At 46.9% G+C, this 26,444-nt stretch overlaps 3 protein-coding genes across 3 annotated transcripts in view; 1 reads left to right on the top strand and 2 right to left on the bottom strand.

Moving 5' to 3' along the window:
* ARHGEF18 (Rho/Rac guanine nucleotide exchange factor 18) overlaps positions 1–13,821 on the top strand; it is a 51,196-nt gene extending 37,375 nt beyond the window's left edge. Inside the window, exons 22-32 of the mRNA XM_050910538.1 lie at positions 78–256; positions 652–743; positions 1,058–1,246; positions 1,923–2,060; positions 3,242–3,363; positions 3,814–3,870; positions 4,565–4,612; positions 5,208–5,675; positions 6,397–6,724; positions 8,476–8,598; positions 8,692–13,821. Of these exons, the coding sequence (XP_050766495.1) occupies positions 78–256; positions 652–743; positions 1,058–1,246; positions 1,923–2,060; positions 3,242–3,363; positions 3,814–3,870; positions 4,565–4,612; positions 5,208–5,675; positions 6,397–6,724; positions 8,476–8,598; positions 8,692–8,852 (1,905 nt within the window). The 3' untranslated portion in view covers positions 8,853–13,821. The remainder of the gene's footprint in view (positions 1–77; positions 257–651; positions 744–1,057; positions 1,247–1,922; positions 2,061–3,241; positions 3,364–3,813; positions 3,871–4,564; positions 4,613–5,207; positions 5,676–6,396; positions 6,725–8,475; positions 8,599–8,691) is intronic.
* Positions 13,822–18,890: 5,069 nt separating this feature from the next.
* On the bottom strand, positions 18,891–22,260 carry LOC127025517 (ectoderm-neural cortex protein 1-like). Its single transcript, XM_050910552.1, has 2 exons — positions 20,464–22,260; positions 18,891–19,485 (listed from the first exon to the last, which is right to left on the bottom strand). The coding sequence occupies exon 1, from the start codon at positions 22,258–22,260 to the stop codon at positions 20,491–20,493; it is 1,770 nt and encodes a 589-aa protein (XP_050766509.1). The 3' UTR covers positions 18,891–19,485; positions 20,464–20,490.
* A 2,056-nt stretch (positions 22,261–24,316) lies between these two features.
* On the bottom strand, positions 24,317–26,423 carry PEX11G (peroxisomal biogenesis factor 11 gamma). Its single transcript, XM_050910618.1, has 5 exons — positions 26,358–26,423; positions 26,093–26,281; positions 25,832–26,010; positions 25,588–25,631; positions 24,317–25,483 (listed from the first exon to the last, which is right to left on the bottom strand). Exons 1-5 carry the CDS (start codon positions 26,421–26,423, stop codon positions 25,242–25,244), a joined length of 720 nt encoding a protein of 239 aa, XP_050766575.1. The 3' UTR covers positions 24,317–25,241.
* Positions 26,424–26,444: the final 21 nt, after the last annotated feature.

Genomic DNA, 26,444 nt, shown 5'->3' with positions numbered 1-26,444 from the left:
AGACAGGGGGAGCTAGGAAGCACAAACCCTAAAGAAGGTCTGTAATGTAGTGCAATGAATTATATTTTGTTTTACAGGACTCTAAACCGCCAGTTATCTCATTGCAAAAGTTGATTGTAAGAGAGGTAGCTAATGAGGAAAAGGCAATGTTCTTAATTAGCGCTTCCTTAAAAGGACCAGAAATGTATGAAATTCACACAAGCTCGAAAGAGGAGAGGAATTCCTGGATGGCACAGATCCGCAGAGCTGTAGAAAGGTAAATTATGAGTGAAAGCAGGAGCGCTGGACTTCTTGCTTGTCTGTCTTCTCTTCGCAGGACTCATAGGTGTAAATTTATTGTAAAAATCCATTTGACTATCCCTAAACTTTCTTTGTAAGACTGAAGCATGCAATTCTGTTTGTGTTCGTTGGGAAGAAGCCACTCAAAAAGATGCAATAAAAACCAGCCAAAGACTTTATTCTGCTTTTTTAAAAAAATAAACAAAAAAATTGGTTCACTGATGTAAAATGCAACAGGACTTTGGATAAGGGAGGAGGATTGACACACAAGATAAACCATATCCTAGGCAAAAGCTTCAGGTTGAATCCTGAGATGGTTTTAAGTTATCTAATGTGTAAATCAAACATGTATCTGTCTCTGCCTTTTTACAGCTGTCCTGATGAAGAAGGGGGAACATTTAATGAACCTGAAGCAGAGAGGAGGCTGGCTGAAGCAAGAGCTGCTAAGTTAAGAGATTTTCAAGGTAATGACTTAGTTATATATTCCACGAACTGCTTCTCAGCATCATTTGTGATTTATGACTGTCTTATTCTTTTATCACATAATGTGATCAAGTTTCTCCTTCATAAGTCTTTCAAGGTAGTGCAAGATTATATAGAAATAGTTAAGTTAAGTAAGTCTAATAAGCTTTGTATGCTCCATGAGTTTTCCCCTTAACTGTTAATTATATCTCTGCATTTGATGCCCTGACCATAAAATGAATAATAGTCTTCGAAATTGAACATTGCAATCTGACAGTGATTAGGAAGGCAGAACTGAGTTTGTTTCTTCCTTTAGAGCGTTTGAACATGAAAGATGACCTGATTATGCAAAGTCTGACTGAGAAGCAACAGATTTATCTAGAAATGTCTGAAATGAATGGGTTTGAAGACCATTCCCAAGGATCCCGATCTAGGCTACTTCTTCGGGGGGATATCTCAGAAAATCTGCAAGGAGAGGCGATTTTGAAGTCCGCAGTGACAGAAGGTAAATGCAGTGTGGGAATGTGTATGCGTTCACTCAGATACAGGGGTGGGGACAAGCCCATAGGATCTAAGTACGGGTCCTGAAAATCATCCCGTAATGACATAATACTTTTATGTAACACTGTTCAGACTTCCTTATTCTCAGAACCAATCTGCAAGATAGGTAAAGTGCACCTGTGTTTTTAGGTAGAGGACCTTCTCTCAGCTTGGATTTTTTTATTTTTAAGGATCAACCAGTGAAGTCTTAGGATGAGTCTATTCAGATGGGTAACTAAGTGCTCTAATAATACACCAGTCCTGAAATATAATATTATATGAGGGTTATATATTAAAATAGCCTATCTAAAGATAGTATGTTTAGAAAGAAAATAAGCACAAACATAATTTTTATTTTGGGGGGGAAAAAAAAAAAAAAGAAAAACCAAACACTCAAGGCTTGATAATCTAGCTTGCCATCAAGGAAGAGGTCACCTTTATATGTGCCATACAAAAAGTCTGTCGTAAAGAGCTAGTCATGAAGGAAAATTCATCTGTACTGCAGGAAATCTCTCAAACTGCCCGATCTTTTAATGTACTTGATGGTTGAATTTTTATTTTTTTTTTAACTTGTTAGCAAGATGCACTTGTCTTACTCCATAGACATGGCTGTTTACATGACATGTTCTCCTCTTTCCTAGCTGAAAATCTCCAGAACCTGATCTTCACTCACTTAGGCAACGAATCCTGTCAGCCTGAAGATGGCTCTGGGTCAGGACTCCCCAGGAGAGCAGAGACCTTTGGAGGATATGACAGTAGTCCCTCAATTTCAAATAAAAGTAAGAAAGGGACCATTCAGCATTCTTCTGAGCTTCTTAGCTCTTTACTGTGTTTCTCTGTACAGAGAATGAGATAAGAACCATGAATTAAATGAGGCTCTGATATAAGGAAGCTTCACCAGGTTCTAAAAGGAAGATAAGAGCAAATTTCTAGCATGTGGTATGAGCACGTTCTATCTTTTGCTTCTGATACCAACACTAGGGAGCAGAGTAGGGCTCTCGGTGTTATGCTAAGGGCATTACCTTAACGCATACTTTCTAATTACCACAATTCCACACAGAATTTTAATTTTGTTGAAAAAAATAAGCTTGACCTGAAAACCTAGCAAATTTGAATTCAGCTGCCTGCTTTTATTATTGAATCGTGAAAACTTTTTTCTACTTTCTTTTGTATCTGCGGAGTCACTAAAGGGTTGCTAAATGCTTAGATAATATAAATGGTCCTTTTGGCACAGATGATTTGTCAGTTAATTAATGAAATGAGTGGAAGTACTAGATACTATTTGTCTCCATTTTTGCTTCATGCATTTATTGAAAAATAAAATGGTCTTTATTTCACTGGTTGTTAATCTCTAGAATACTTCCTGTTGTCTCCGAAAGGCTAGTTGTTTTGTGTGGCAAGTTGATAGCTTAGCACTTGAGAGGCATGATAATTTGGTTTTATATTTGTTCATTTGATGCTGTACCATTAACGCTAGCTTTAATCACCATGCATCTGTTTCAGCCTGGCCTCTGATTTATATGTCTGTCATACTATAGGTGCTTTATACAGTATGGTTTCCATGTCCCCCTACTTTCTTCCACGGTGACAGTGGTACTGCTTTGAATAGGATTTTTCAACTTGACAAGTATTCCATGTTACGAGCTTGCAATTCTGGTAGCCACAGACGATCATTTTCATGCATACGTTGTGGCTGCTTCACTTAAAATAGCATAACGTAATTTGAACTTACTCTCCCTATTTATCTTAACCCACTCTCCTCGAGTTTTTATACTTTTTTGAGCAGTCCTGCTCGTCACTGTTCTCTACTCTTCTACTTTTGAATTAGCATGGAGAAGCCATGCAGTTGCATATTGGTTCTAACTTCAAAGTCACAGTTTTTTCTGCTTGCTCTGTTATGTAGTGAGTTTTCACAGGCCCTGTGCTGGTGTGAGCTACTCACACTCCACTCTTCTTTCAGGTGGTAGTTTTAGGAAGAACAGTGGTGGTGACCAGAGACAGTGGGAGTGGAGAGGCCCTGCAGTAAGTTCAGATGTGCAACTCCATGACCTCCCTTCTGATGCAGAAGAAGGATCTCAAACCGTATGTTGGGCTTATGCATGATTTTAAATGCATTTCCTCATGTTCCTCTTCATAATAGTGGTGCAGAACAAGTCTCGCAAAGTTGAAAGTTGTAATAGCTGGTAGGGCTAGACTGTAACAGAGTTCTGTGTGTCAAATTACTAGACTCTATTAAGGATGTTTTGTGGGGCGAGTTGATAGCATAGCACTTGAGAGGCTTGGTAATTTGGTTTTATATTTGTTCAATTGATGCTGTACCATTAACGCTAGCTTTAATCACCATGCATCTGTTTCAGCCTGGCCTCTGATTTAAGTATTTTTGATATGTGTCCTTCAGTGTATGGGAACAGTCTCTGCTCCAGTGGTAAACGCTGTTCCCTAGTGAGATGAACCCTTCCAACTTGTTCTGGCAGCACTACCAATGCCCAGCAAGTGTCTCTAGCGCAGATGTTGTTTTTGTCTTTTTTACAGAGTGATGTAACAAGGCTGGATGACAGCAGTGGCTTTCAGCCCACCATAGAGTCTCAGGTATGTTACTTCTGCTGTTAGGAAATCTAATGGCAAATAGCTGTATTATAATAATAGCATGCAAAACCAAACCAACCAAATGAAAAAAAACCCACCAAAAAACTCAGTATTTTTGATGTCTGTGGAACCACAAGCACATTAACAGCCTGTACCTTATGACTCTAATGCATTATGAATGCAGAGATAAGAGTCCCATTAGAAAACAAAGATGGGTTCTGGGTATGTAGATATGCGTTTCAAAGAGCTGGCTAACTGCTTTTCCTGCATCTTTGGAGGGATTGCATGTTCTCAGCTCACTGACAAAACTTGCCTCTGAATCTCCCGTGCGTGCTATACCTGTGTGGTGATTCAGTGCTGGAGCATGGGAGGAAGGGATCATTAAATAGCTCCTGTGAAGAAAACTGGTGATGAAGATTGCGCCCTGGAATCCCAGTGAGATTTGCTGGGCACTGATTTATATCTGTGCAAGGACTAATACACTGAAATTCATCATGCCTGCATATTGCTCTATTGGCTGTTACTGTGTTAGAGTACTCTTGTAGCCATACTTCTATTGTGTGTGGTTTTGAACAGATACTGTTGATTGTGTTCACTGTTTTAAAAAAAAAAAAAAAAAAAGTCTAATGCATCAGAACAGAGCTCTGTTCCAGTGTCTAATGTCTTTTTTCTTCCCCCTGCCTCCCCTCCTCTTCAGCTTGTCCAAAGGATACAAACGCTGTTACAGTTGCTCTTCAGTCTTCAGGTAAACCACTATTTACTATCCAAGAGGTTTGTTAGGCATTAAATGTAATAAAATTTATGCAGATGTGGAGAGGAGTTTCCTTGAAAATATCCCCTAAAGCTAGACTGAAGTGCAGAATTTAAGACCTGAGACTCAAGGAAACAAACACTGTGTCTGGTATTTTGAAGGAAGCGTTAGATCTGTTGTCTTAAGTAATTGTTTCCTTTTTCCTGCTCACTTAAAGGCAATTCTTTTGCTGCTTTGAGCTCCATCTGCTCTCCGTGCTCACTTCTTAAAATTGTTGTTGATATACACATGTGTGTATGAGTTGTTTTTACTGTAACCTTGTAATCAGCAATATTTTGACTGATTGGATTCAGAGTAATAATTCTAGGTGCAAGAAATGTTAATTTTGACATACGTAAGCGTGACTTATTTGCTTAGCCATCTTCAGTATCATGTCAGTCACGATGGGCTGTACAAGCTGGAAGTTAGATCTGCTCTTGAAGACAAAAGTCTCTGTGATCTAATCTGGTAGATGCTGTTGTCTTTTGTTTAGCTGTGCATGTGTTTTGAACCCATGTGCCTTATGCTGAACTTCTTATTTCCCCTCCAGGCAGTGATATCTCAGCAGGACAGCTACATTGAGATGCAGCGAGCCACCATGGTAGACCGGGAGAAGCAATACCGGCTGCAGTCTACACGAGGCAATCTGCTGCTAGAGCAGGAGAAACAGCGGAACTTTGAAAAACAGAGAGAAGAACTGGTGAATGTACAGAAACTTCAGAGCCAGCTGAAGCTGGAGCAGCAACGCCTGGAACGGGAAAGGAGTCGGCAGCAGAGGGAATTTGAAAGCACAGAAGCTCGGCTGCAGGAGCGTGAAGAGGAGACTCGGCAGCTGAGAGAGAAGTTGAATCAGGAGAGGGAAGAATTCGAGAGGCAGCGAGAGGCCTATCAGCATGACCTAGAGAGACTGCGGGAAGCTCAGAGAGCAGTCGAGAAAGAGAAGGAGCGTCTAGATCAGCTGAGGAAGCTGAAGAAGCAGAACACAGTGTCAGGCACGTTCTCCCCAGAAATGGGACAGGTGAGGAATTCTTTTTCTTGGGAGTTTTATTTCTGTTAACCTGCTTGCCTCTGAATGAAGGTTGCCCTTTTTGCAGAACTAACCCACATTCACTTTTTACGGGGCTCCTTAAACCATCATCTGAAATAGCTGGTGATGGCTACTGTCAGAGAGATCAGAGCTTGGCAGTTCCCCAGTGTCTGTGAGATTCCACCCAGACATTTGGTAATGAAAACATTTTTTAAAAAATCTAGAAACAGAGAATAAGTTATTTTTGAATGTGGCTGACTGAGGATTTTTTAAATACAGGCACTGCCCTATCGCAGGCAGGTGATTGCAGAAGGTGTGCTACATTGGTACCATTCTGTACAGTTGATTTTTTAAAAACATTTCTTATGTTTCAAAATGTGAAGGTTGGGGTCTGATTAAATTGGCTCATTTGTTACTGTCTTGAAGTCCCGCTTTCTGTCCATCCTGTCATCACCTAATGCAGTATGCTTTTGTGTTCCTTTGCTAGGTGCAATATTAAGCAGTCTGGAGCTGCTGAGGTTCTTTTCAGTGTTCCAGGACTTATAATGTTGCTCTTCCTTCTGTTTGCCAGCATGCTTTGGGCTTCGTCTAACCTGTTGCATTTTTCACTAGAAAGTGCTTTATGTTTTCGGGGCTGAGGGTGATCTCTCCTCGTTGTATCTGAGAGGGTGAAAATACCCGTTTGACTTAGAATGCCTTTTTCCTCACGTAGAACCAGATGCTAAGTCATTCTGTTAGCTTCAATGGAGAAGGGGTGGAACCATCTCTACCCATCTTGAAAACCTCTGTGAGAGTGAGCGTCTCCGGGATGGATTACCTGGAACGGCCAGACTTGGTTCGTAGGGACAGTACCACCCTGGAGAATCGTCCGGTCCTTGCATTGAAGAATGAAGTGCCAATACATCTCCTGAGTGCAACTAATCAGATACAGAAACCGGCTGCGGTCCAGCAGCAGATTCCTACTAAGCTGGCCACTTTCACAAAAGGAAGCAAAGAGAAAGGTGGGAAGAACAAAGCATCTCATAGGACAGACAGTTCAGGTAAGTGTATTTAAATCCATTTCTGATCTCTGCCAGCATCACAGGGAGACAGAACACTGCAGTTTAAACCTCTGGCTACCCATGTGGAACCCAGAAATTAATATGCTACAAATTGTTAGTGTGCTTACTGCAGTTAGTAGGCTCTTAAAATCCTAAAGTTAGGAGTTACATGTGTATACTATTTAAATTGGAAATACAGTCCAAAGGGATAATGTTGAAAATGGAGTTCTGTAATCCAACAGGACAGAATGATGGTGAGAAGTTGTAAACCTGGATGTAAAATCTTCTTGCCTAACTGTAGTGTTAAAGGAAGAGAGAGAGAAAGAAAAAAAAAAGGGGGGGGGGAGAAAAAAAAAAAAAAGCTTGTTCTGCATGAGTGAAATGTTTTGAGGCTGGCTGAACCTTTTTTCACTATCTGTCCAGAGTTGTAACGGCATTGAATGCAATGCCTTTCTTAGCACCAGTCAGTCATTAAATACAGATTTCCAGGCCAGAATTGAGATGCTGTGCGTGTTGTAGAGTTGAAAGGAGCTAATTTTGTCAGAAATAGAAGCAAGTAAAAATACAGTCACCCTGTCATGGTGTAATTTCTGCTGCTAACTGCTAGGTACTATAGTAGTAATCTTTGCCAATGACAGACACAGTAAAAACCGCTTTTTCTCTACCGCTTAAAATAGCCTTACTGCCAGCTTAGGAGAATGACCCATAATTTTAAGTTACAAAATTATCTTTTTAGCTTTGTGTAGGATTTAGACTTGGCAAGTTTACCCATCACTTGGGCCTACACTACTACAGTGGACTCAGGGCCAAACCCGTCTAGGGAGAGGAGGGGGAAAGTCTTTTGCACGTTGTAGAAGCGTCTGTCTCTGTCATGCCTAAAGTTTAGTACAATTGCAAACTTGCTTATGTTTTTGCACGTAAATGAAGCCTAATATCCTCTTACTCTGAATACCAAATGCTGGTAAATGGGAAAATAAAGCTCTAATACCGCATCTCCCCGAGTTTATTTTTAATAGCTCTTACATAATGATCTCTGCAGTGGAAATGTACTTAATGGTGTTTTTCTGTAATTTATATGAAAGGTATAAAACACAAATATATTGGTCTCTATTCTCTCATGAGCATTAGTGGGATGCATGCTTGTTATGCCCATATGTAGACCTTCAAATAAAATGGAACAAGACTTTCTGTACCAGAGGCAAAATACCGTGTATTGAATTTGGTTTTTGTGACGTGTAAGGAATGTGTACTGAGAGGCGTTCTTTGGATCCAGAATAACGGTTTCATGAATTGCTTTTGTTGTTGAAATCAAGAAACTGACAGGCCATAACACCAGAAGCAATGTACTCTGCTGCTGAGCAGCTGAGGCAGATGGAGAGCAGAGACAAAAGTTCATCACAGTTCTGCGTGTTAAAAGTAGCACAAATAGCCATTGCTATTTGAATGCTAGGGGCAAAGATGGGGTTTTTTTCTCTGCTGTGCTTTATAATACTAGGTTTTAAATCTGTGGTTGTCAGGGGCTGCTAGTAACTGAATTAGAAGTCCTCAAGGAAGAGGAGAGAGAAAGTATTCATGGTCTAAACAACTGAAGAGGAAATTTAAGTAACTTACAACAGAAGAACCAGCTCTTTGTGGTATAGCAGCTTCCTTGGACATGCAGAGGTGTCAGTACAGTGGGCCCCAGCGTGAAATAGTGAAAGTTGTGAAGTACTGCTAGCCTCAAATACTAATTTGTAAAATACTGTCTTTAGCATCTGTCGATCAGAAGCAGCTGCTTCCCCCCAGGCTTGTTGGACGAGAGGAGGGTGTCCTGAGGGGCAGACGATCAGCAAGTCCAGTCCTCCCAAGCAGCCAGACCACTGCGTTCCAGCCAGGTATGTCTTGACCAACTTGCATGTCCATGGAAATGCATCAGGCTCTCTGTGCAGTGTCATGAATATGTCTTCTTCCATTTCTTTTTTCTATAGAATTGTATGGCCCTACAGATGCTCAGCCGGAAGCACTTTCATCTGCCTCAGCGAACCTGTTCAAGCCCAATAACGTTCACGTTCAGACCCTGGTGACCTCTCAGCCGAGTCTGTTAAATGTGCAAGATGATACCAGCAAAGAAGATGTAATTTTCTTCTAATTGTTTCCATTTAAAGATTAATCTTCTGACATACTGTTTCAAGAACTCAGGCCCCAGCGTTCGACGTGACAGAGACCTGACATGGATGTCTTTTCATCCCTGCCTCATTACTACTAGCAAGGACCAGACCAGGATTACTGTTCTACTTTGTTGGCTTCTCTGCCAGCAGCTCAGAATGAGGGCACAGTAGTAACAATTTGCTTTTAAATTCTCCAAACATGGAAATGTATTGACACATGGCATGGGTATATAAATTCAGAGCATATTAAAATGCTGCCATTTATTGTAATGTGCTCTTTTCGGAGAATGTACACTCTTTGTAGGCACCATCTTGTAAATTGTTATAGTTGGTGTTGAACCGCCCAGATTTTTATGTAAAAAATTTTAGTAGTAGGCCCCAAAATGGCTGCGAACTTTTAAATCCGTTTTCACAGGTACATGGTCAGTAATGGATTATGCTAACAGTGTGTTGATAACTAGTTGACTAGCAAGCCAGTCTCCTCACAGCCAGGCGTGACAGGCACTGCGATACCCGCTCACCCGAGCCAGACTAGCATCTCTGTTTCTTTTGTGAATTCAGTGGAGCACATGCTCAGTGGCCAGGTACAGTGGAAGAGAGAAGGTAAGCTTCTTAACAGAGTCTTCAAGGGTCGGGAGCTCCACCTGCTTGTGGATGAGGAGGGTTGGACATGTGAGAATATACAACGATAATGAAGAGTTGGACTAAATGCACATTTCATTGGCCATCAGCTTGCACTGGGATACCTGTCTCCTTGGAGACATTGGGTAGCTCTCCATGTTAGTGAGAGCAGTACAGGTTCCCAAGCAAAACTCATGAGTTGATTCAGAATGAACTTAGAGACTTGGATTTTGTTCTTAGCTGAAGACATGCATAAGAAGCGTTTGAATGCAGTAATTTATTGTCTTGTTTAATCCTAAGTTTTCTGCATCTTTTGTTTGTCTGTTAACTTGTTGGGACTTTACTCCAAGTACCAGAAGATATCAAAGCTGCTGTTACTGCAGAGACTTCTCTGCAGCACTGTGTTAGGAATGAAGGGAAACAGTTTGGGTTTAAAATTAAAAAACAAACGAACAAACAACCTCTTAGCTAAACCTGTGTTGGTTTAGCTGCTTACAGCTAAACCAGCTTTGATACCTCTTGTTAAATGGGTCAGTTCTTAATCATGGAATGGGATGACGTTAAGTGTTCTGCTCAAAAGGCATTATTTCCCTTTGTACTAATTTGCACAGTCATTTTGTTGTATTGTATTACTTCTCTCTGTATCTCAGTTCTTTATTACACACATCACCTAAGGATGTGTGTTCCAATATATGTTGAATGTGACCAGTCAGATATATTGTGCACAGGAGAGATTATTTAGAGGGTATTATTACAGAATTAAAGAAATCAGCATCTCGGAGCTTAAAAACTTGGGTTAATACCTTTCAGAACATGATTGATAATAGTTTTTTTCATATCTTTAACTCTGGTTTAAAGTGATTTTTAGCAGCAGTGGATGGAATGCCTGGTCAGTTCTCCATCCAGTCGCATGGCAATGGCAGCGAATGGCAATTTGTCAGTCTCCTCAGATCATTGATGCTGTCTCAGCGGTTAGGCCCTATGTGATGTTAGTAATGTTCTTTAAGGCCGTTAACTTCACTTTGCTTGAAAGTTTTAAAATTATTTCAGTAGTTACAGTGCAAGAAACATGATAAATTTTCAGGAGAAAATATAGAGTTTATTTTCAAGTGGTGGTAACTTGGGTTATTGTCTTCAGACAAGAAATTGAAAAACCCAAATTTACTGGTCAGTGTGAGAGGGGAAAGATAAGCTGCAAAATACTAAATTGGTCTTAGGGAGCAAGCACGCCTTGCTGTAACACTTCTTGGATTTAAGGGTCTTTTTCTTTGCTAAGTGATACTGGTATAAACCTGAAGCAATGGCACTGAGTTCAGTGAGAGGAAACTCCAGACCATCTGCCTTGTTACCAGACTGGTGATACTCCCCCACCCCCCAACAAATTATTACTGTGAAATTGGACACACTTCACTGTAATACCAAAGGACTGCTTGGTAAATCATCAGCATTGCAGAATTTACACAGATTATCAGTGGCTAGATTTGCAGAAAACAGTATGGGGAACATAGTGATTTTTGCATTGTTGTGATACGATGTTGATGACGGTTAGAACATAGTTCTACCCTATATTCATTTTTTGTATTCCTGAAAGCTAGGTTGGAATGGAGGGGAATTCTTCTTAAAATTAATGTAACTTCTGATCAAGCCAGCGTGTGCGATCCAGCGGCTCTATAGGACTGATTTTTCAGTCAACTGATGTGGAGACTCCGGTCATCTCTGGTATCCGTGTAATTTCTCCTGTAAACGTACAGTGAAGCAGCAACAATGCACAGTATGTTCTCTCCTTCGTGCTGTGGTTTGGGCCACTCCTAGTGAAAACTCTGTGCCCCCATTGCCTTAAATTACCAGGTTTTTAGGAGTTTTAGCCTAAAGCTAAGTTGCATCAGTGGAATAAACCACCTCAACCAAAGAGGGATGTCTCTGGGTATTTGAAAACAATTTTTGGAAACTTTTATTTAGTTTCATTTTGTGCCTGTCCTAAAGTATGGGAGAGAGCGTTCTATGGACTGAAGGGGTTTATTTGGCTACTTTCTTCTTCTGTGCAATGAATGAACTCAGATATAGAACAGTGACATCTGGAAAATAAAGTCTGCAGTGAGGTCTCGTTTCTTTTAATGTTTTAACTTAAACATAACTGTTTAATACTCATTGTAAGCAGTGCTTCGAATAAGTTCTGGCTGTTAGCATATGGACCCAGGACCGTTACAGGCTAGGCTGTTGGTTCAACACCCCAAAAGCTCCTTGGAGTATGGGTCTTCAATCCGTAACTGAGACATTACCTTAAAAGTCATTAGCTGTCCTCAATACACGTGTCTAGCTGCAGCTAGCTTTAGGAAAACTGTTTTCACCTTGAATAGAGACTGCATCTTCTTTCACTTGGGTCAAAATCATGTAAGTGCCATATAGGTATTCATGTGGCTTCCTGTTCAGTACCATACCCAGCGTGGAGAAGGTTTTAGAATCAGCAAATGCTGTGATATCTCATTGCTAGTGCGGAGTTGACCGTACCAGAGTATGGTAAAGTTATTTGTAGAAGGCTGAGGGAAGCAAGTGAAAGATTTCCTTTAACTGAATAATGGGTCATTTCTTCGCTTTTGCAAAACTGAATCTGTGAAATTGTTATCAAATCACTCCAGTTGAGTGAACTAGTTTTGGACTCTTTACTCAAATCTCGTTCCTAGAAAAATAACTCTAGGCAAATTAGATTGCAAAATACTGCTGTGTCCTGGGCTAAGTAACCTGCTATTGATTCGGAGTAATATCCTTTCCCTTTGACTTTTTGATTACTTCAGATAAAAGTTTCCTTTAAGTGATATCTGAGGATTAGACAGTTCAAAATTCTGTGCCTCCCAGGTGCCTTTTGGCTTCTTTCTGAGCTGGGGTGTGGAGGAGATCACAGCACGAGCTTTGAACTGCCGCCTTCTTTGCTTTATGTCACAGCCTTAAAATTATTGTCATGTTTGTCCTTTGATATTGTGATGTTGCAATGTAGAGGCTGTTTCTATGGTTCTGATTTTCAATTTTAACTCCGGTGTAAAGGATGCTTCCTCTTTCCCTTCCCATCTGGAATATGGTCATTTTGTATTTCAGACTGAGGATCCCTCCACGTTCAGTAGTACTGAGCACATCTGCCCTGTGTGTATTGTAAATGCTTTCCTAGTTTTTAACTGTGCTATCTGTGGATTGTAGTTGTGGCATGTCCCACAAATTGAGATCGCTAATCATTTCCCAGTGTGAGGCAGAAGAATTGGTATTTCTAGACATGCTTGCTCATCAAGGTAATAGCATTCCTGCAAAGGTAGGAGCAATTCTAAATAACTTGCGGACAGTTTTGTCTTTCTGAGTAATAGTCAGATGGTCCTGCATACATGGAGCTTGGTGTTTGTCATTTGCATTTACAATGAAAGTTGAAACTTAAACTAGGAAAGGGTTAAAAATATATATTTTGTTTCACTTCTGCTTTCAACTCTGCAGAATAGGAGCTAAGGCTCCCCGGTGCTGCTCAGTGGAGTCCCTGTGTGTTGTGCCCTTGTGTAAGGGAATTTGGAGCGTTTTGTTGTCTTCCCCAGCAGTTCTCGCATTGACAAGAAAAGAAATCTTCTTGACGCCAGGTTAGGCATGTGCTGTCCTTGCCTGACCTTCTTGCTGAATAGGTAAAAGAAAAAACCCTTTTCCCCTGCTCTCTCTTTCGAGGCCAGACCCAACATCTTTGTAACCACTGGCGGCTCTTTATCATTTACCATCAGCATGTTATTCATCGAATACCAGTTGTGTGAGCTCTGGTTCATACCATTTGTGCCATGTTTATAAATCGGTTTTTTGTATTTTTGTACTGAAAGAAATTGGAGCACTTTAGAAAAGTTTATTTCAAATTCCATTCCTGTTTGTACCCGGAAGGAAATCTCTCATGAAAGTAGATCCTGTTGGCATAACTGCGTGCATCTCACTCAGAGCTGTGAACTCTCTTGATGCTCTTTAGTCTTAGGTCTGGTTTCTAGGCCCACCTTGCACTGTAAAGATTTAATAAATAATCATGGTCCATGGTTAAATTGACCATTTTGTTGGGGAAGTGTTTGGTTTTGTTTTTTTTGTTAGGGTGTAAACATTGTAAATAATTCCTTTACTGTTGATACTGCAGTAGCAGCATCTTTGTAGTCTTTATTTTATTTGTAAAGTTGATGGTTAAATGTTAATATTCTGTTTAATTGTGCACTCTTGATTAATTGTAAACTTGATCTTAGCACACCAAATGATGATTTTTACAATGATTGCAATGTTTCTCCACTGAAGGATTTCAGAGCTGCAATAGGACTGAAACCAACTTCTAGCAATAAAAAAAAAAATATTAAAAACTGACTGCCTTTATATAGATAATTATTTATTATTTTCTATTTGAACCGAAGATCAAAGCAGCAGCCACTTCTCACGTGCTTCTCATTTTCTACCCTGGACAGAAATAATGTGCCATATGAACAAAACTCGGGACAGTTTTCCAAAGGAGAGGACGGAACGTAGGAGGTGTTAAGTGGAGGATACTCGTAGCTCCAGACCTTGCCAGTGAGGTGAGCACCCTCCGAAGAAATCAGCTGGTCTCAAAATGTCTGAACTCAGCACACTAGTGAGAGAGTGAACTTAGCAAAGTTGCTTATGTTAGCACGTAGGTACTTCGCGTGGTGCCAGTCTGAGACATGCCTGGCTCTGTCCCAGACAGTATCAGTTCCCATTTGGAACAAGTAGAACAAAAATAGAAACTTTCTCCCTAGCGCTTGTGCCAATTTGGCAGCCCTCGCTCCCAGCACCATCCCATAGCCTCTGGCTGGTGCAGTGCTTCCCAGCTCCGGAGTCAGCAAGTTGCGTTTCCTGATAAAATCCCCACTTGCGGCACGCTGGCAAGCTAGCCCAAAAGCTGTAACCTCAAATAAGTTCTAGAGATTAGAACAGATGCAAAACTGGGGAGAGAGTGGGCGAACTGGGGCTTGGATCGGTGCTCTCAAAGGAAGAGGGATGGTTTTTATCACCAGAATCCTGCGCTGTAGCCAGCGTTGAGGAAAACCCTCAGCCAGTTTTGGATGTGACAGTGCCAGCGGTGCAGTCTGCGAATCACGCTGCACAGCGATAAGTCTTTGTGTCTATCAAAGCGTCTTCGGAGGAGCCAGGCTCTTTGTGTACAGGAGTCAGTAGAACACAGTCTGGATCTTTCAGGCTCTGAAGTGCGGTTGACATCCGGGTTGCGGCACAAACTGGAACTCAATTGGAAAAACACAATTTTTTCTACTTTTCCAACGTATGTAAACAACCAAAAACTTCTAGGCACGCCAGTGTTTAAAATATGACTTGATCTTTATGGGAAGTAACAGACTGATGTGTTAGTGAATGACGTTTTAAAGTGTGTGTGTGTGTAAGCTTTTGCTTGCGCTTCCTTTAAGAGAACACTTCTTAGATCTGCTGCTGCTCGGTTCGGCTTGCAGGGAGCCGAGCTGCAGCGGCCGCTGGAGGTCTCTGCCTCTGTGCCCTTTCAGACCTCCCTGTCTTTGTCGCTCGAGCAAGGCGAGTAACTTCACGTCCATTTCTAAATCTTTTTCAGCAGCAAGAAATGGAATCAAAGCGATTTCATGGGGGACAGCTGAGAGGGACGGTCTAGGACAGAAGTTACGAGGAGCTGCTTCCAGAGCAGTGGGTTTAATTTTTATTTTCTAATTGCACTGTACTCTCCTGCAGCCATAATCATGTGTCAGAGCAGTCGGAATTGTTTCTAGAAAGACAGAAGAGCCTGGATCAGGGAGATCCAGGGTTAACGTGGCCAAGAGGGATCCCTGCAGCACAGATTCCCACTGGGAACTGCCCGGCTGCAACAGCCCACAGCTCAGCAGGGGCAAGTTTAAATCTTGGGCAGAATTTGCATCTGTTAGAAGTTTGGTGCTGCTGCAGCCATCGGCGTTCAAAGGAGTGTGGGTGTTTCTGTGTTATGCTTCAGTTCTTGCCGCAACAGCAGGGCAGACATTCCTTTGGTGATTGCAAACGCCTTGACTGACAGTATCATTGATAACGCTGTCACTCGTCTATGAGACGCTCTCCGTTTTTCACAAGGAGGGTGTGATTTCAGGAGAGGGTGTGATTTCAGGACGGATGGCGGTGCCTTCAGAGCTGTTAACTTGCTCATACCAGTATTCCAGCAGCTCCGCCCTGCCTTGTCTCTCTTTAAAATCTGTAGCTAATTAACCCGAAACCCAAACCACATTCTTTCTATTTGGATGAATCATTCTGAGGCCATAGGCAATGACCAGCTTTATGCTAAACCTTCCTCTTTCATGTGGGCGAGACGTGGCTGATGGTTCCCATACGTGCATCTGAGATTCATCGGCAAGCCAGATGCTTGAGGACAAACATGCACAAAGGATATTGGCTCCGCAGTGTGCTCTGACAGGGGGAATGTGCTGTTTGCTGCCTTTCCCCTTCCTCACCCCTGTGACTCAAATCCGGTTTAATTTCTCATCCCAGCGATGGGGCCAGCCCAAGGCTCAACAGACAAGGGACGTGGGGCCTGTCCTTGCGTGGTGCCTACATTGTTTGCTGCTTCTGGGCCCACGGGATCTGGCAGAGGATAAAAGCCAAACCCTCTTGGAGCTGGCAGCGTTGGAGTGTGCGACGCATGGTCCCTGGCTCTGGGACAGTGTCGTATGCACAGGAGGCTCAACCAGGGCAGGGATCGCTTTGTTACGGGGCTCCGTGTACACAGGAGCATGAAAAATCCCCGTTGAGCAGTGCAATGCAGACGTGCCTCTCCCGTGTCAGAGCAGCAGTCGGTGCCTTTTCACTGTATGGAGCAGAGTGTGTTGCTAGACCTGGAGCCGTCCTGGATGACTGCATGTGATATGCAGATCTTTCAGGGAATTTCGGGCAGGTAGATGTGTAATGTCCTTTTTCCCTTCTAGAACGTTTGAAGTCAGGGACAAAATCACACTGCGTGTAGTTAGTGCTTTGCTTTTCCTGGGCGGCCATGAACTGTCATTGCAACAGCAGCGTGTACTCCCGTTCCTTGCTAGATGCGTGGTGGGTGTACTGCAGAACATTTGAATGATCCAGATCCGATCTTAGCCAGAAAAGGGAATTTCTCTGTCACTCCTGTGCTGGTTTTTTGCAATTAACAGCACTGGCCATCCACAATGCAGAAGGGAGAAAGGCTGTGTGCTGCCTTGGCACTCTGGCAGCAGGGGTTGCTGAGCAGAATGCACCTACGAATGCGAGAAGCAGTATAGTTCACTTAAAATCAACGCTGGCTGTCTATCTTGTGGCAGGAGGGAGGTGGGACAGTCTGATGCGGTATTTCTCTGGCTATGGTGGCTTGTAGGCTTTGTGTGAGAAGAGGAACATCCCATGGGAGAGCAATGTCATGCTTGGATTGTTTTGGCTTTGAGCCTAGTAATGCCCATATGTGTTGCCTCTTCCAGATGTGATTGCGGGCTGGGGTCTAGCTCCTGCAGCTGGAGGGGTGCAGCCACGAAGCGGGGTTCTGGGCTAGGAGGAGAGGCCTAGGTTTGAGCTATGTTGAGATTCTAAATTAATTCTATTAATTCAGGAGGATTTCTGTGCCGGTAACCAAATTAACCCCTAAACCAAATTCACCTGCAGCCCAGTTGGCCTAAATCTTCTGGCCCCAGCACTGAAGCAGCGAGTGGATCAATGCATGGAAATGTCAAACTGGGAAAACAGGTCTGTTGGGACGACGTCAAGCATGCAAGAGCAAAAGGTGTCTAGTTTTCCCCAGGGGTGCTCCCCGCTGTGCCGGGAGCTGGTTCCTGCCAGGAGGAGGTGGAGCTGGAGGGACAGCGTGGGGCTTTCTGCCAGATGAAGGAGGATGAAGGCAATGAAATGCAGCTCTGGCTGTCTTTGTTGCCAGCAGCGGGGAGCCGCTGCAGAGCAGCCAAGCCCAGGTGTGCTTGAAGTGCCGGTCTTCCCTGAGAGGTAGTTAGCTCTAAGTATAGTTTGAAGTGAGGAAACTATTCACAGACGCTTGCAAAGGCTTCAGCAGTAGGGCAGCTCGCTCCCCGAGCTGAAAATGCCGTGAGCGTGCCTCAGATAACATCCCAGTGCCAGGAGCAGGAGGCAGACAGAGACCCGTGTTGCTTTGTCCCTGGTGCAAAAGGCGGATGTGGCTGGGAGCCAACCTTTATTGCTTGGCAGCATAAATAAAACAGCTGCTGCTCAAATGGCCATGAATGAAACCTCTGCTCCTCTGACTTGCTGAGCAAAGTCAGACTTTGTCCGACTCTCAGGAATAGCTGTAGATATAATCAAGGTGAAGCAGCTCCCGGCTCGCTAGCATGGATGCCGATGCTTCCTGCTGGCTTCTAGTCCCGGCTGTGTCCTGTGCTGTGACTTTCCCCTGGGCTGCAAGCTTGCTTGCCTGCCTGCACTTGTGTGTGCAAGGCATGGCCAAGCTGGGAGCTGCCCCGTGCTCCAGCTGCTGGATGGTTGGACTTGATGATCTTAAAGGTCTTTTCCAACCTAAATGATTCTATGCTGCTGCCCGTGGTGCTCCAGGCTGGGTTTGCAAGGCCCTGTGGTGCTCCAGGCTGGGTTTGCAGGGCCCTGTGGTGCTCCAGACTGGGTTTGCAGGGCAGGCCGTGGGCTCATCTCCCTGCAGCCTGGTGCACGAGCCTCCCGTTGGGCTCAGCAAGCGATGGAGAGGCGGCACAGCAAGGGTATATGAAAAAAGGCCCAGCCTGGGGGTTGAAAATGGCAGAGGCATCAGAAAACAGGATGGAAATGAATTCAGTTTATCTGCTTCAGCCACCAGCAGCAGGGCAGCTTTCTTCCTCCCAGTCTTGCCAGTTCTTGCCTATACTAGCAGCTAGGAAGGGTTGTGACATTGATTTATTTAACTCTGAAATTGAATAATGGATCACACCCAAACCATGCTTCTGTGGTGAGACAGTTGCACCTTTGGTGCCTGTTTCCTCTGACCAAGCTGATTCCTGTCTCATGCCTCCCTCCCTTAACAGAGCTTTTCCTTCCCAACCGCTGCCCCCACCATCACCTGCAGCAGGGCCCGGAGCACACAGCCCTCGGGGAGAGAAGTGCCAGCGCTTTCCTCCGTTCTTTTTGGCAGTGAGGCAACCCAGCTCCACAGAGGATGAGCAGGTAAGGGCAGAGAATAGCTTAATCTTTGGAGTTTTAAACAGATTTGTGTGTCCTTCAAAGCTAGAAGGCAGTACAAGACCTGAGCTTTCCTAAGAAGTCCCGTGTTACAAAGATATAGGAAGATCTGAGCCCTCGACGGCCGATGAAGATTTGGACTCAAGCAGGGAATGCTCTTCGGTATTTTGCTAAACATTATCTCAAGCACGCGCTGGGAAAACTTGCAGCTTAAGCATACAGAGCAGGCAAGGGACACGATGGATTTTATTCAGATTTATTGAAGCAGCTCCAGGCTGAGTAATAAACACACATAACTGCTATATAAAAAAAAAAAATGTACAGAACCAGCCCATGGGCAAAGTACTGTCACGTGTTAAGACATTTCAGGCAACTGCCTCTGGTGCTGCCTGCATTCCAAGTCACAGCAGACAGCAGCGCAGTCCAGAGCCTGCTGCCAGTTACTTAGGAGCTTCCTTTGTCCTTCCTAGTAAATATCACTTAGAACAAAATATTCAATGCGAGAAGTAAAAAATATTCCGCTGGTTCCTGCTCTTGAGATCACACGAGTTAGGGGAAAACTTGGAAACCTTTTGCCATCTCAAGGGACAGCACAAGCTGCCAGTCCAAGGAGGTCCCTCCGTGCTTGTCCCCTCCCTGGTCTGAGCAAAGGGGATTTACAGAAGCGGTTCAAAGCCAAAGCTGTGTTGCCGTGAGCCCTGCTGATGCTAATGAGATCCACGCAAGGGCTGGCATCCAGTTCACAGACTTGCTAGGTAGGAGGAGGCGTTCCTACTGCCCATGTCTTCGGTCTGGATCCTCGGTGAAGTGAGACACTGGCAAAATCAGGTGTGAAGCCTGTAGTGCAGAAGAAAATAACGTGAGACCAGTGTGCAGCAAACCCGAGAACACTCCCCAGGCCTCGAAACCTCGAATGCTGTTATCACGGAGTGACTGCTGCATATTTCCCTCTACATCCAGGAATTTTCTATAGGTATCGCAGGATATTATACTACATTAAACAAGTTCATTTGGGTAGTAGACCTCTTGCAAGGGGAAAAGAAAAAAAAACCTGCAGGGATCTGTCATTCACTGGCATCTTTTCTGCCAAGAGCCTTTAGAAAGGTTTAATTCCAGTTGCAAATTTTTAAAAAGTTAATGGCTGTGTAGCAGGAAAGAAATGGCATGAAAGGGACACCAGAGAATAATTAGAAGCGGAGAAACCCTGTGTTTCTATGTAGACGGGGCTTGTCTTACAAATGCAATTACCAACCATTCTGGGACTAAATCCCAGCTATAATCTTGTTCTGGCACCAGCTCACAGCCCTCACGTCCCACAAGACATTTGGGTGCCACTAGCAGATTAACCCTGGCACCAGGAGGAGGAGGCTGTGCTAAAAGCAGCAGCCAGTCCCCCATGGCACCGCGCGGTCTGTCCCAGCTCCTGCAGACAGCCTGCCCGTTAACATAATGATCGACTCGACGAGCTTTCTGTACCAGGGACGACACCCAATCCTCCTCACAGAGAGCATTCCCCAAAATCTTTGCATAGGCCAAGACTCAGTGGAAGGGCTAGGATGCCAGGTTAAGTGTCTTGTTATTTATACTAATCTTCTCCCCGCAGCGTTTCAGCACCTAAAGAGACGTTCTCTCTCCTGCAGGGTTTTAGATCCCAAACTACCAGCCTGGAAGCACCTTTCCGGAGCTGATGCTCGCACAAGGCTGTTCTCTAGGACAACTCCAGTCCGGATCCACGTGCATCTGCCCCTCAGGGTTTAACCCTTGCGCAGCACAAAGTTATATAGAGGAGCTCTGGGTTGATCCGCAACTATTTACCTTCCAGGTTCTTCGCCACGCCGTGACTCAGGCAGACAGGTACTTCCAGGTGCTGACGAAGGCGGTGGGGATGAGGGAATAAGGCACCGTCGTGACGCTGCTCCAGGTGTCGGATGATGGGTCGTAACAGTCCAGCGTTTTGCAGCGCTGAGCCCCGCAGTAGCCCCCCACCACGTACAGTCTGTTACCCGACGTAACAGCGCGGCAGCTGATGCGCTTAGCGGTGACGTCCCCAAATTTGGACCACTGGTAGGTGTCGCTGTGGAAGCGGTAAGCGGAGCTGGCGGAGAACTCCGTGTCCCCCCCGATGACAATGATGTGGCTGCCCACCACGGCGGCGGCCGTGTACCGCCAGGGCTGGGGGCAGCTGGCGGGCACCGTCCAGCGGTTCTGGCAGGGGTCGAAGCACTGCACCTTGGGCAGCTTCTCCTGGTTGGCGCTGGTGCCGCCGAAAACAAACAGCTTCATCTTGGCGCCCACCACGGCGGCGTTGCTTACGCCTTCTCGGAGAGGAGCCACCAAGGACCATTTGTCCAGCTGCGGGTCGTAGTGTTCGACTTGCTTGAGAGAGACGGAGGGAGAGGCCGGGAAGGCACCGCTCACTGCTGTGTGACCCCCCACCACGTACAGACAGTGGTCCAGCTCAGCGGAGCCGTGGCCAAACCGCGCCACCAGCATGGGAGCAGCTTTCGCCCACTCGTCGTGGAGGGTGTCGTAAACCCAGACGTCTTTGGAAGCGCCGTTCTCGGAGCCTTTGCCGCCGGTGATGTACACTTTGCACCCGATGGCGCAGGCGCTGCATTCTTTACGAGGGCTGGGGATGTCGGCACGAGGAATGATCTCGCTGGTTTTATGATCCAGCATGTAAATCTTGTCGCACATGAAGGTCTGGCCACCGAGCAGCAGCAGGGCCTGGCTGACCTTGCGGGGTCGGGCACAGCACCCTGTCACAAGGCCGTCGTTTTGCAGGATCTTCATTTTGCATCGTACGGCGTCGGCCACGATCTCCTCCCCCAGCTTGTGGCTGGTCACCAGCTTCTCGCAGGCCACTTGCTTCCGCAGGTAGGACTCGGGCAGAAGGGCCAGGCGGACGGAGCGCAGCAGCTCTGGCAGAACTTCATGGCGTCGGGGCAAATCGTACCGGATCCAACCTATAACGGCTTCGTAGACCAGCGTCTCATCCTCTACCTCCAGCTCTTCGCTCTCCACCAGCTCCAGCAGCTTGTCTTTGGGCAGTCGGAGGAAGTCTTCCGTCTTGCAGAGCGAGGTGAAGTTGGCCAACGCCATCCTCCAGGACAGCTCCAGCAGCCGCTCGCAGCAGTGGGCATCGGACAGCAGCAGCATGTTCAAGCAATTCCCAGGGTAGAGATTCTTTTCCAGAAAGTCGGCCGAAGCATCCCGAATGTCCTGAAACTGCAACATGTCCCCGGCCTCCAGCAAGGACTCCGCGTTCTCCTCGTTAATCAGCACCCGGGCCGAGTAGGCGTAGTCCAGCAGCAGCTCCAGCACCTCGGGGTGGAGGGAGTCGTGGAAGTTGACTTCGGTGTCTCTGCTCTCCTTCAGGCCCCCGCTGAACATAGCGTCGAAGTAGCGGCTGCAGGAGGCCAGGACGGCCCGGTGGCAGTGGAAGGCCTGGTTCCCCGCTCGCAGCACCACGTCGGTGAAGAGGTGCCGCTTGCGGAGCAGGTTGAGGTGGGTGAGGAGGCTGTCGGCGTGGCCCGGTTTGTGGAAAAGGTGGATGTTCATGGAGCCGGAGCTCGAGCGGGATTTCCGGTTCTCGTGGCTGCTGACGGACATGGTGGTGAAGCTGCTCTGCAAGAGAAAACCGGAGAGTCAGCAGGGAAAGGCCGGCAGCGCGGTCACCGGGGGCCGGGAGTGGCGGGGGTGCAGCTGGGGCCGCGCCGGAGGGCTGCAGCGGGACGGACGGCCGCATAGAGCAGCCAGCGGCGGGAGTACGGTACCCGACCGGTAAGGGGAGCTCGGAGTAGGGCGTCCCGCAGCGGCGGGGCTCGCCTAGCGCAGACCGAAGCGGGAACACCGGGCGGTCCCGGCCCAAACGCCGGTGCAGGGCACGGTCCCGCGTAGTACCGGGGGGGCCGACGGGGGGGGTGCGATGTGCGCTCCCGGTGCTGCCCACCCCGCCCCGCCGTCCCGCACCTCGCCCCGGGGCCGCCGCACTCACCCACCGCTCGCCGCTCGCTCTGCCGCCGCCGCGCCCCGCCGCCGCGTGGCCGCCCCGCCGCCGGCCCCGCCCCCTTCCCGCAACCGGCGCGGCGGAACAGCCAATCAGCGGCCGCAGCGCCCTCCGCTCGCTCTTTGTGAATGAGAGCCGGCGGCGGGTGTGCGCATGCGCCGCCCTTTAACCCCTTCCTACCCGGCGGCAGCGTCTCCGGTTGTCCCCGTTCCCCGGAGCGCTGCTCCCTCCCCCGACCAGGAACAGCTCTCCCGGGGCAGGAGCACCGCTCCCCTCCCGCAGCGAGGCTCAGGCAGCAGTTAACAGCCGAAAAAGGGATGGTAGAACCGATGTGACGCTCATAAAGCCCGGCTGCAGCTTTGCTCATGGAGTCACCCTGCCATAAAGGGGCCATAAAAGCAGGAGGCAGGGCGCTGAGCTGGAATCAGCAGCTCGTCTGCTAACGGCCTTTAGATCTCGGCTTGCTGACAAAGGGAGGTCACGGCCGGAACAAACCATCCCCGCTCAGCAAATGTTTTCCTGCACGGGGCAAAGCAGGAGCTGAGTTGGGCCGATGGCCGCAGCAGAAAAGAGAGGGGGGGGAGAAAGCAGCAGGTTTGGGGAGGATCGGGTCTGCCCGCGGAAAGGCTTGTGCCAAAAAAGAGCGAGTGCTGCCCTGGACAGGCAGCAGCAGCCACCATAGGTGCTTAAATATTATCTGTTGGTAGGGACCAAAAGCACCCTACAGAAAAATACAATTTCAGAAACTCCGAATTACCAGATTTTGCCTTGACCGTTGCATGTTTTTGTCCTGCGCTTCACTGGCTGCGATTTAAAACTGCCCGATGAGGAAGTGGATGACGCAAACGCACTTAGACCAGCTTACAGCGTCCTTTCTCTACATTAAAGTTAAAAGCGTGGCCTAGAGTTTTACTAATTTGGCATCGGAGGGGTGTGCATTTGGGTTTTTAAATCGCTATAGCTATACCTTGTCCCACGCTAAGCAGGAGAGCGTGTTCTGAAGGGATGGTTTAACGAGGTTAAGAATACAAAAAGATAGAATCTGATTTCTTACTAAAACCCACTAAATTGCAGCAGGAGCCGCCGCAGCTGGGGACAGGACTGGGCAGCAGCTACAGCTGTCCCTAAGCAGCAGGACCCGGCTGCTCCGCGTGACTAGAGGAAAAACAAGAGTCTCTTCCAGATAACGCCCGCCCACGCTCCGAGTTGTATCAAAACCTGTAAATCTGACACCAAATTCTGAGCACAGTCAGGAAGGCGTCCTCAGGGGCACTTCACAGGGTGAAGGTCCAGATAAACAGCAAGGACAGGGCGAAGGATAAAGAGTATCAAGACCTCGCTCTGCTCTTTGAACACAGGCAGGAGATAGTTTCCTGTGTCCGTGCCAAAAACAACCACCAAAAAAAAAAAGAGGTCAAACCTCCTGGAAACGGGGTCTGTGCCGTACCGCGTTGCAGGGAACACAACCACCACGCAGACTAAGCAGAACTGTTTTCAAAAGATGCATTTCCATGACAGTTAGTCAGGTGCTCTGAATTATTTCGGGAGAAGGAAGGCTGGTAACAGACGGGGAGCTGCAGCTAACGCAGCACAAACGTTTTCTGTCGCCTAGGCACTGTTTGGAGCTTTCTAGAACCAGATAAAGAACATTTGCCCAGTTAACAGAAGGAATGATCACTCAAGGGCACCTTTGAAGCATCCGTCTCGTTTATTATTGGCACCGCCTAGAAATATAACTGTAAAACTCATCTTGGCATTGGTTTGATTGGTCCTTTGAAAGGTGATTAATAAATTCGCTGCTTCTTTTAAAAAGAACAACAACAAAAGTCCGTTGGCTGCTGCCAGAGCCTGGTGAAAGAGCTCCACCCGGTGGCATTCCATAAAGGCACAGCTGGAGGCTCAGTGCTGCTTCTTGTTCACCCAGGAAGTCTCAACTTCCAATATTTCTCCTTAAATGAGCAACACAGACTAGAAGAAAGCTTCGCAAGGCACTGCTTACGGTTGCTATTTCTTTCCCCTCTCGCCTCTAAAGAAACGCAACCGTCACAAACAAAATAACCGCTTGCTCCTCCTTGCGCTTGGGGCATCTGCTCTGGGCTCAAACACCGAAATATCTGACGGAGAAACTTCCACGATACGGGTCACCTCCCTGGTTCAGACGAAGCACCAAGCGCTGAGCCCGGAGCTCGAACTCACAGGATCCATCCCTTAGAAGTTTTGTGTGACAGAACCGTGGCCGTTTCTCCGCCTAACGCTGACTTTGTGCTCTTTCAAGTGACTGGAGGGTTGCATTTGTCTTTTGGGACAGAGGAAGGAAGGATGGAAGTGACTTTTTTCCTCTCTATTTTACCAATCCTAGATTTCTTGATTTTCAGAGGATTCGCCTGAAAGATTTCTCTGATGAAGAGTAATAAAAATTGTTAACCGTAAACAATCCTCTCTGTAATAGACATCTTGACAACGGTCCCAATTACAGGACGCATGAAATTACCATCGTCGACACCCAGCAGAGTTAAAATACACCCTGCCTCACTAAAGGCGTTTTTACCATGTAAAAATTGGGCTCCTGAAGCTTAATTATGGTTTATACAGTTTCAGAATTTCCTCCTCTAGATGCTTGGTAGATACCAATCAGGGAAGATATGGTCCCCAGGAGACCTACTAACCATGGAGGAAAGCGTCCAGCCCAAAGAAATCCCGGAGGCAGCCAGTGGATTGCATTGGAGAGATCTGCCGCGTCTGTGAGGATGCTCAAAACCTCAGCCTTCACTTGGGCTTTCGCTTCCTTTTCACTCAGAGGCGAAGGTGTACTGTTGGAAGCAAAAGTAACATTAGCGATAGGCCATCGTGTAATAATAATTAGCGACAGCTCACAGATATATCTGGGTTAAATTAGCTGTATAGCCAAGGAGGGAAATCATACCGCTTGTGCTGCCTCAGCTTTCTTCTTAACCGGAACAAGATTCTCAGGGATCTGAAAACAAGACAACAGAGTTATTTCTCCTACAGCGTCAAAGGGGAGGGCTTTTTTCTCTAGCATTAACTGCATCCGTGAGGAAGAGCACCCTTCTGCAGCCGAGAGGGTCCTTCATTTTAGCCTGATGACAGGGAACACGGTTCATTCCCTATCCGTCTCCTTCCCACCGCAGCCTGCGGCACCCCAGCCAGCCTTACCGCAGGATGCCCAGGAGCAGGGAGAAGGCCCAGAGCGCCGTGCTCAGAGTCCACCACTTCTGAGAGCCGACGCGGATGATGCCAGCGTCAGCCGCCCACGCGACGTGCTCGCAGGGGTAGTAGAGCTGGTTGGCCAGGTTGCAGAGCACCGACAGCCCCCGCACCAGGCCGTCCTCGTCCTGCGGGGAGCACGGGGGACACGTCTTGGCGCCTGCGGCGTGGCCGGGGAGGCTGCCGGTGCACCCCGTGCCCCACGCTCACCTTGGGGCCCAGCCCGTAGCCGCAGCTATAGCTGAGCATGGCGAAGTCGTCGAAGAGGCGCAGGACCGTGCGGCAGGCGCTCAGCTGGGCCGACACGGCCAGGAGGCTCCCGGGCAGCCCCGATGGCGGGGACTGCGGCCCGGCCAGCGCCCCGCCCGCCAGCTGACAGCCATAGCAGAGCGTACGGACCTGCGGAGGCACAGCCCGGTGAGGGCCCGGCCGTACCGGCAGGACAGGGCCCCGCCGGGCCGCTCCCGCCACTCACCACCCGGTCGCGGCCGCGGTAGGTCTCCAGCACGGCGACCAGGCCGCTGAGTGCGCCCGCCGCCATAGCAACGCTTCCGGGATGTGA

This window comes from Gymnogyps californianus, chromosome 24 (genome assembly GCF_018139145.2).
Source record: "Gymnogyps californianus isolate 813 chromosome 24, ASM1813914v2, whole genome shotgun sequence".
NCBI classification, from domain to species: Eukaryota; Metazoa; Chordata; class Aves; order Accipitriformes; family Cathartidae; genus Gymnogyps; species Gymnogyps californianus.
This window is presented reverse-complemented; position numbering and strand designations above follow the sequence as displayed.

Coding starts and splice junctions, on each gene's coding strand:
- LOC127025517 (XM_050910552.1), bottom strand. CDS start 22,260: ATGTCCGTCAGCAGCCACGAGAACCGGAAATCCCGCTCGAGCTCCGGC.
- PEX11G (XM_050910618.1), bottom strand. CDS start 26,423: ATGGCGGCGGGCGCACTCAGCGGCCTGGTCGCCGTGCTGGAGACCTAC. Junction 26,011..26,092: donor GCTACGGGCTGGGCCCCAAG/GTGAGCGTGGGG, acceptor TGCTCCCCGCAG/GACGAGGACGGCCTGGTGCG. Junction 25,484..25,587: donor AAGAAGAAAGCTGAGGCAGC/ACAAGCGGTATG, acceptor TCGCTAATGTTA/CTTTTGCTTCCAACAGTACA.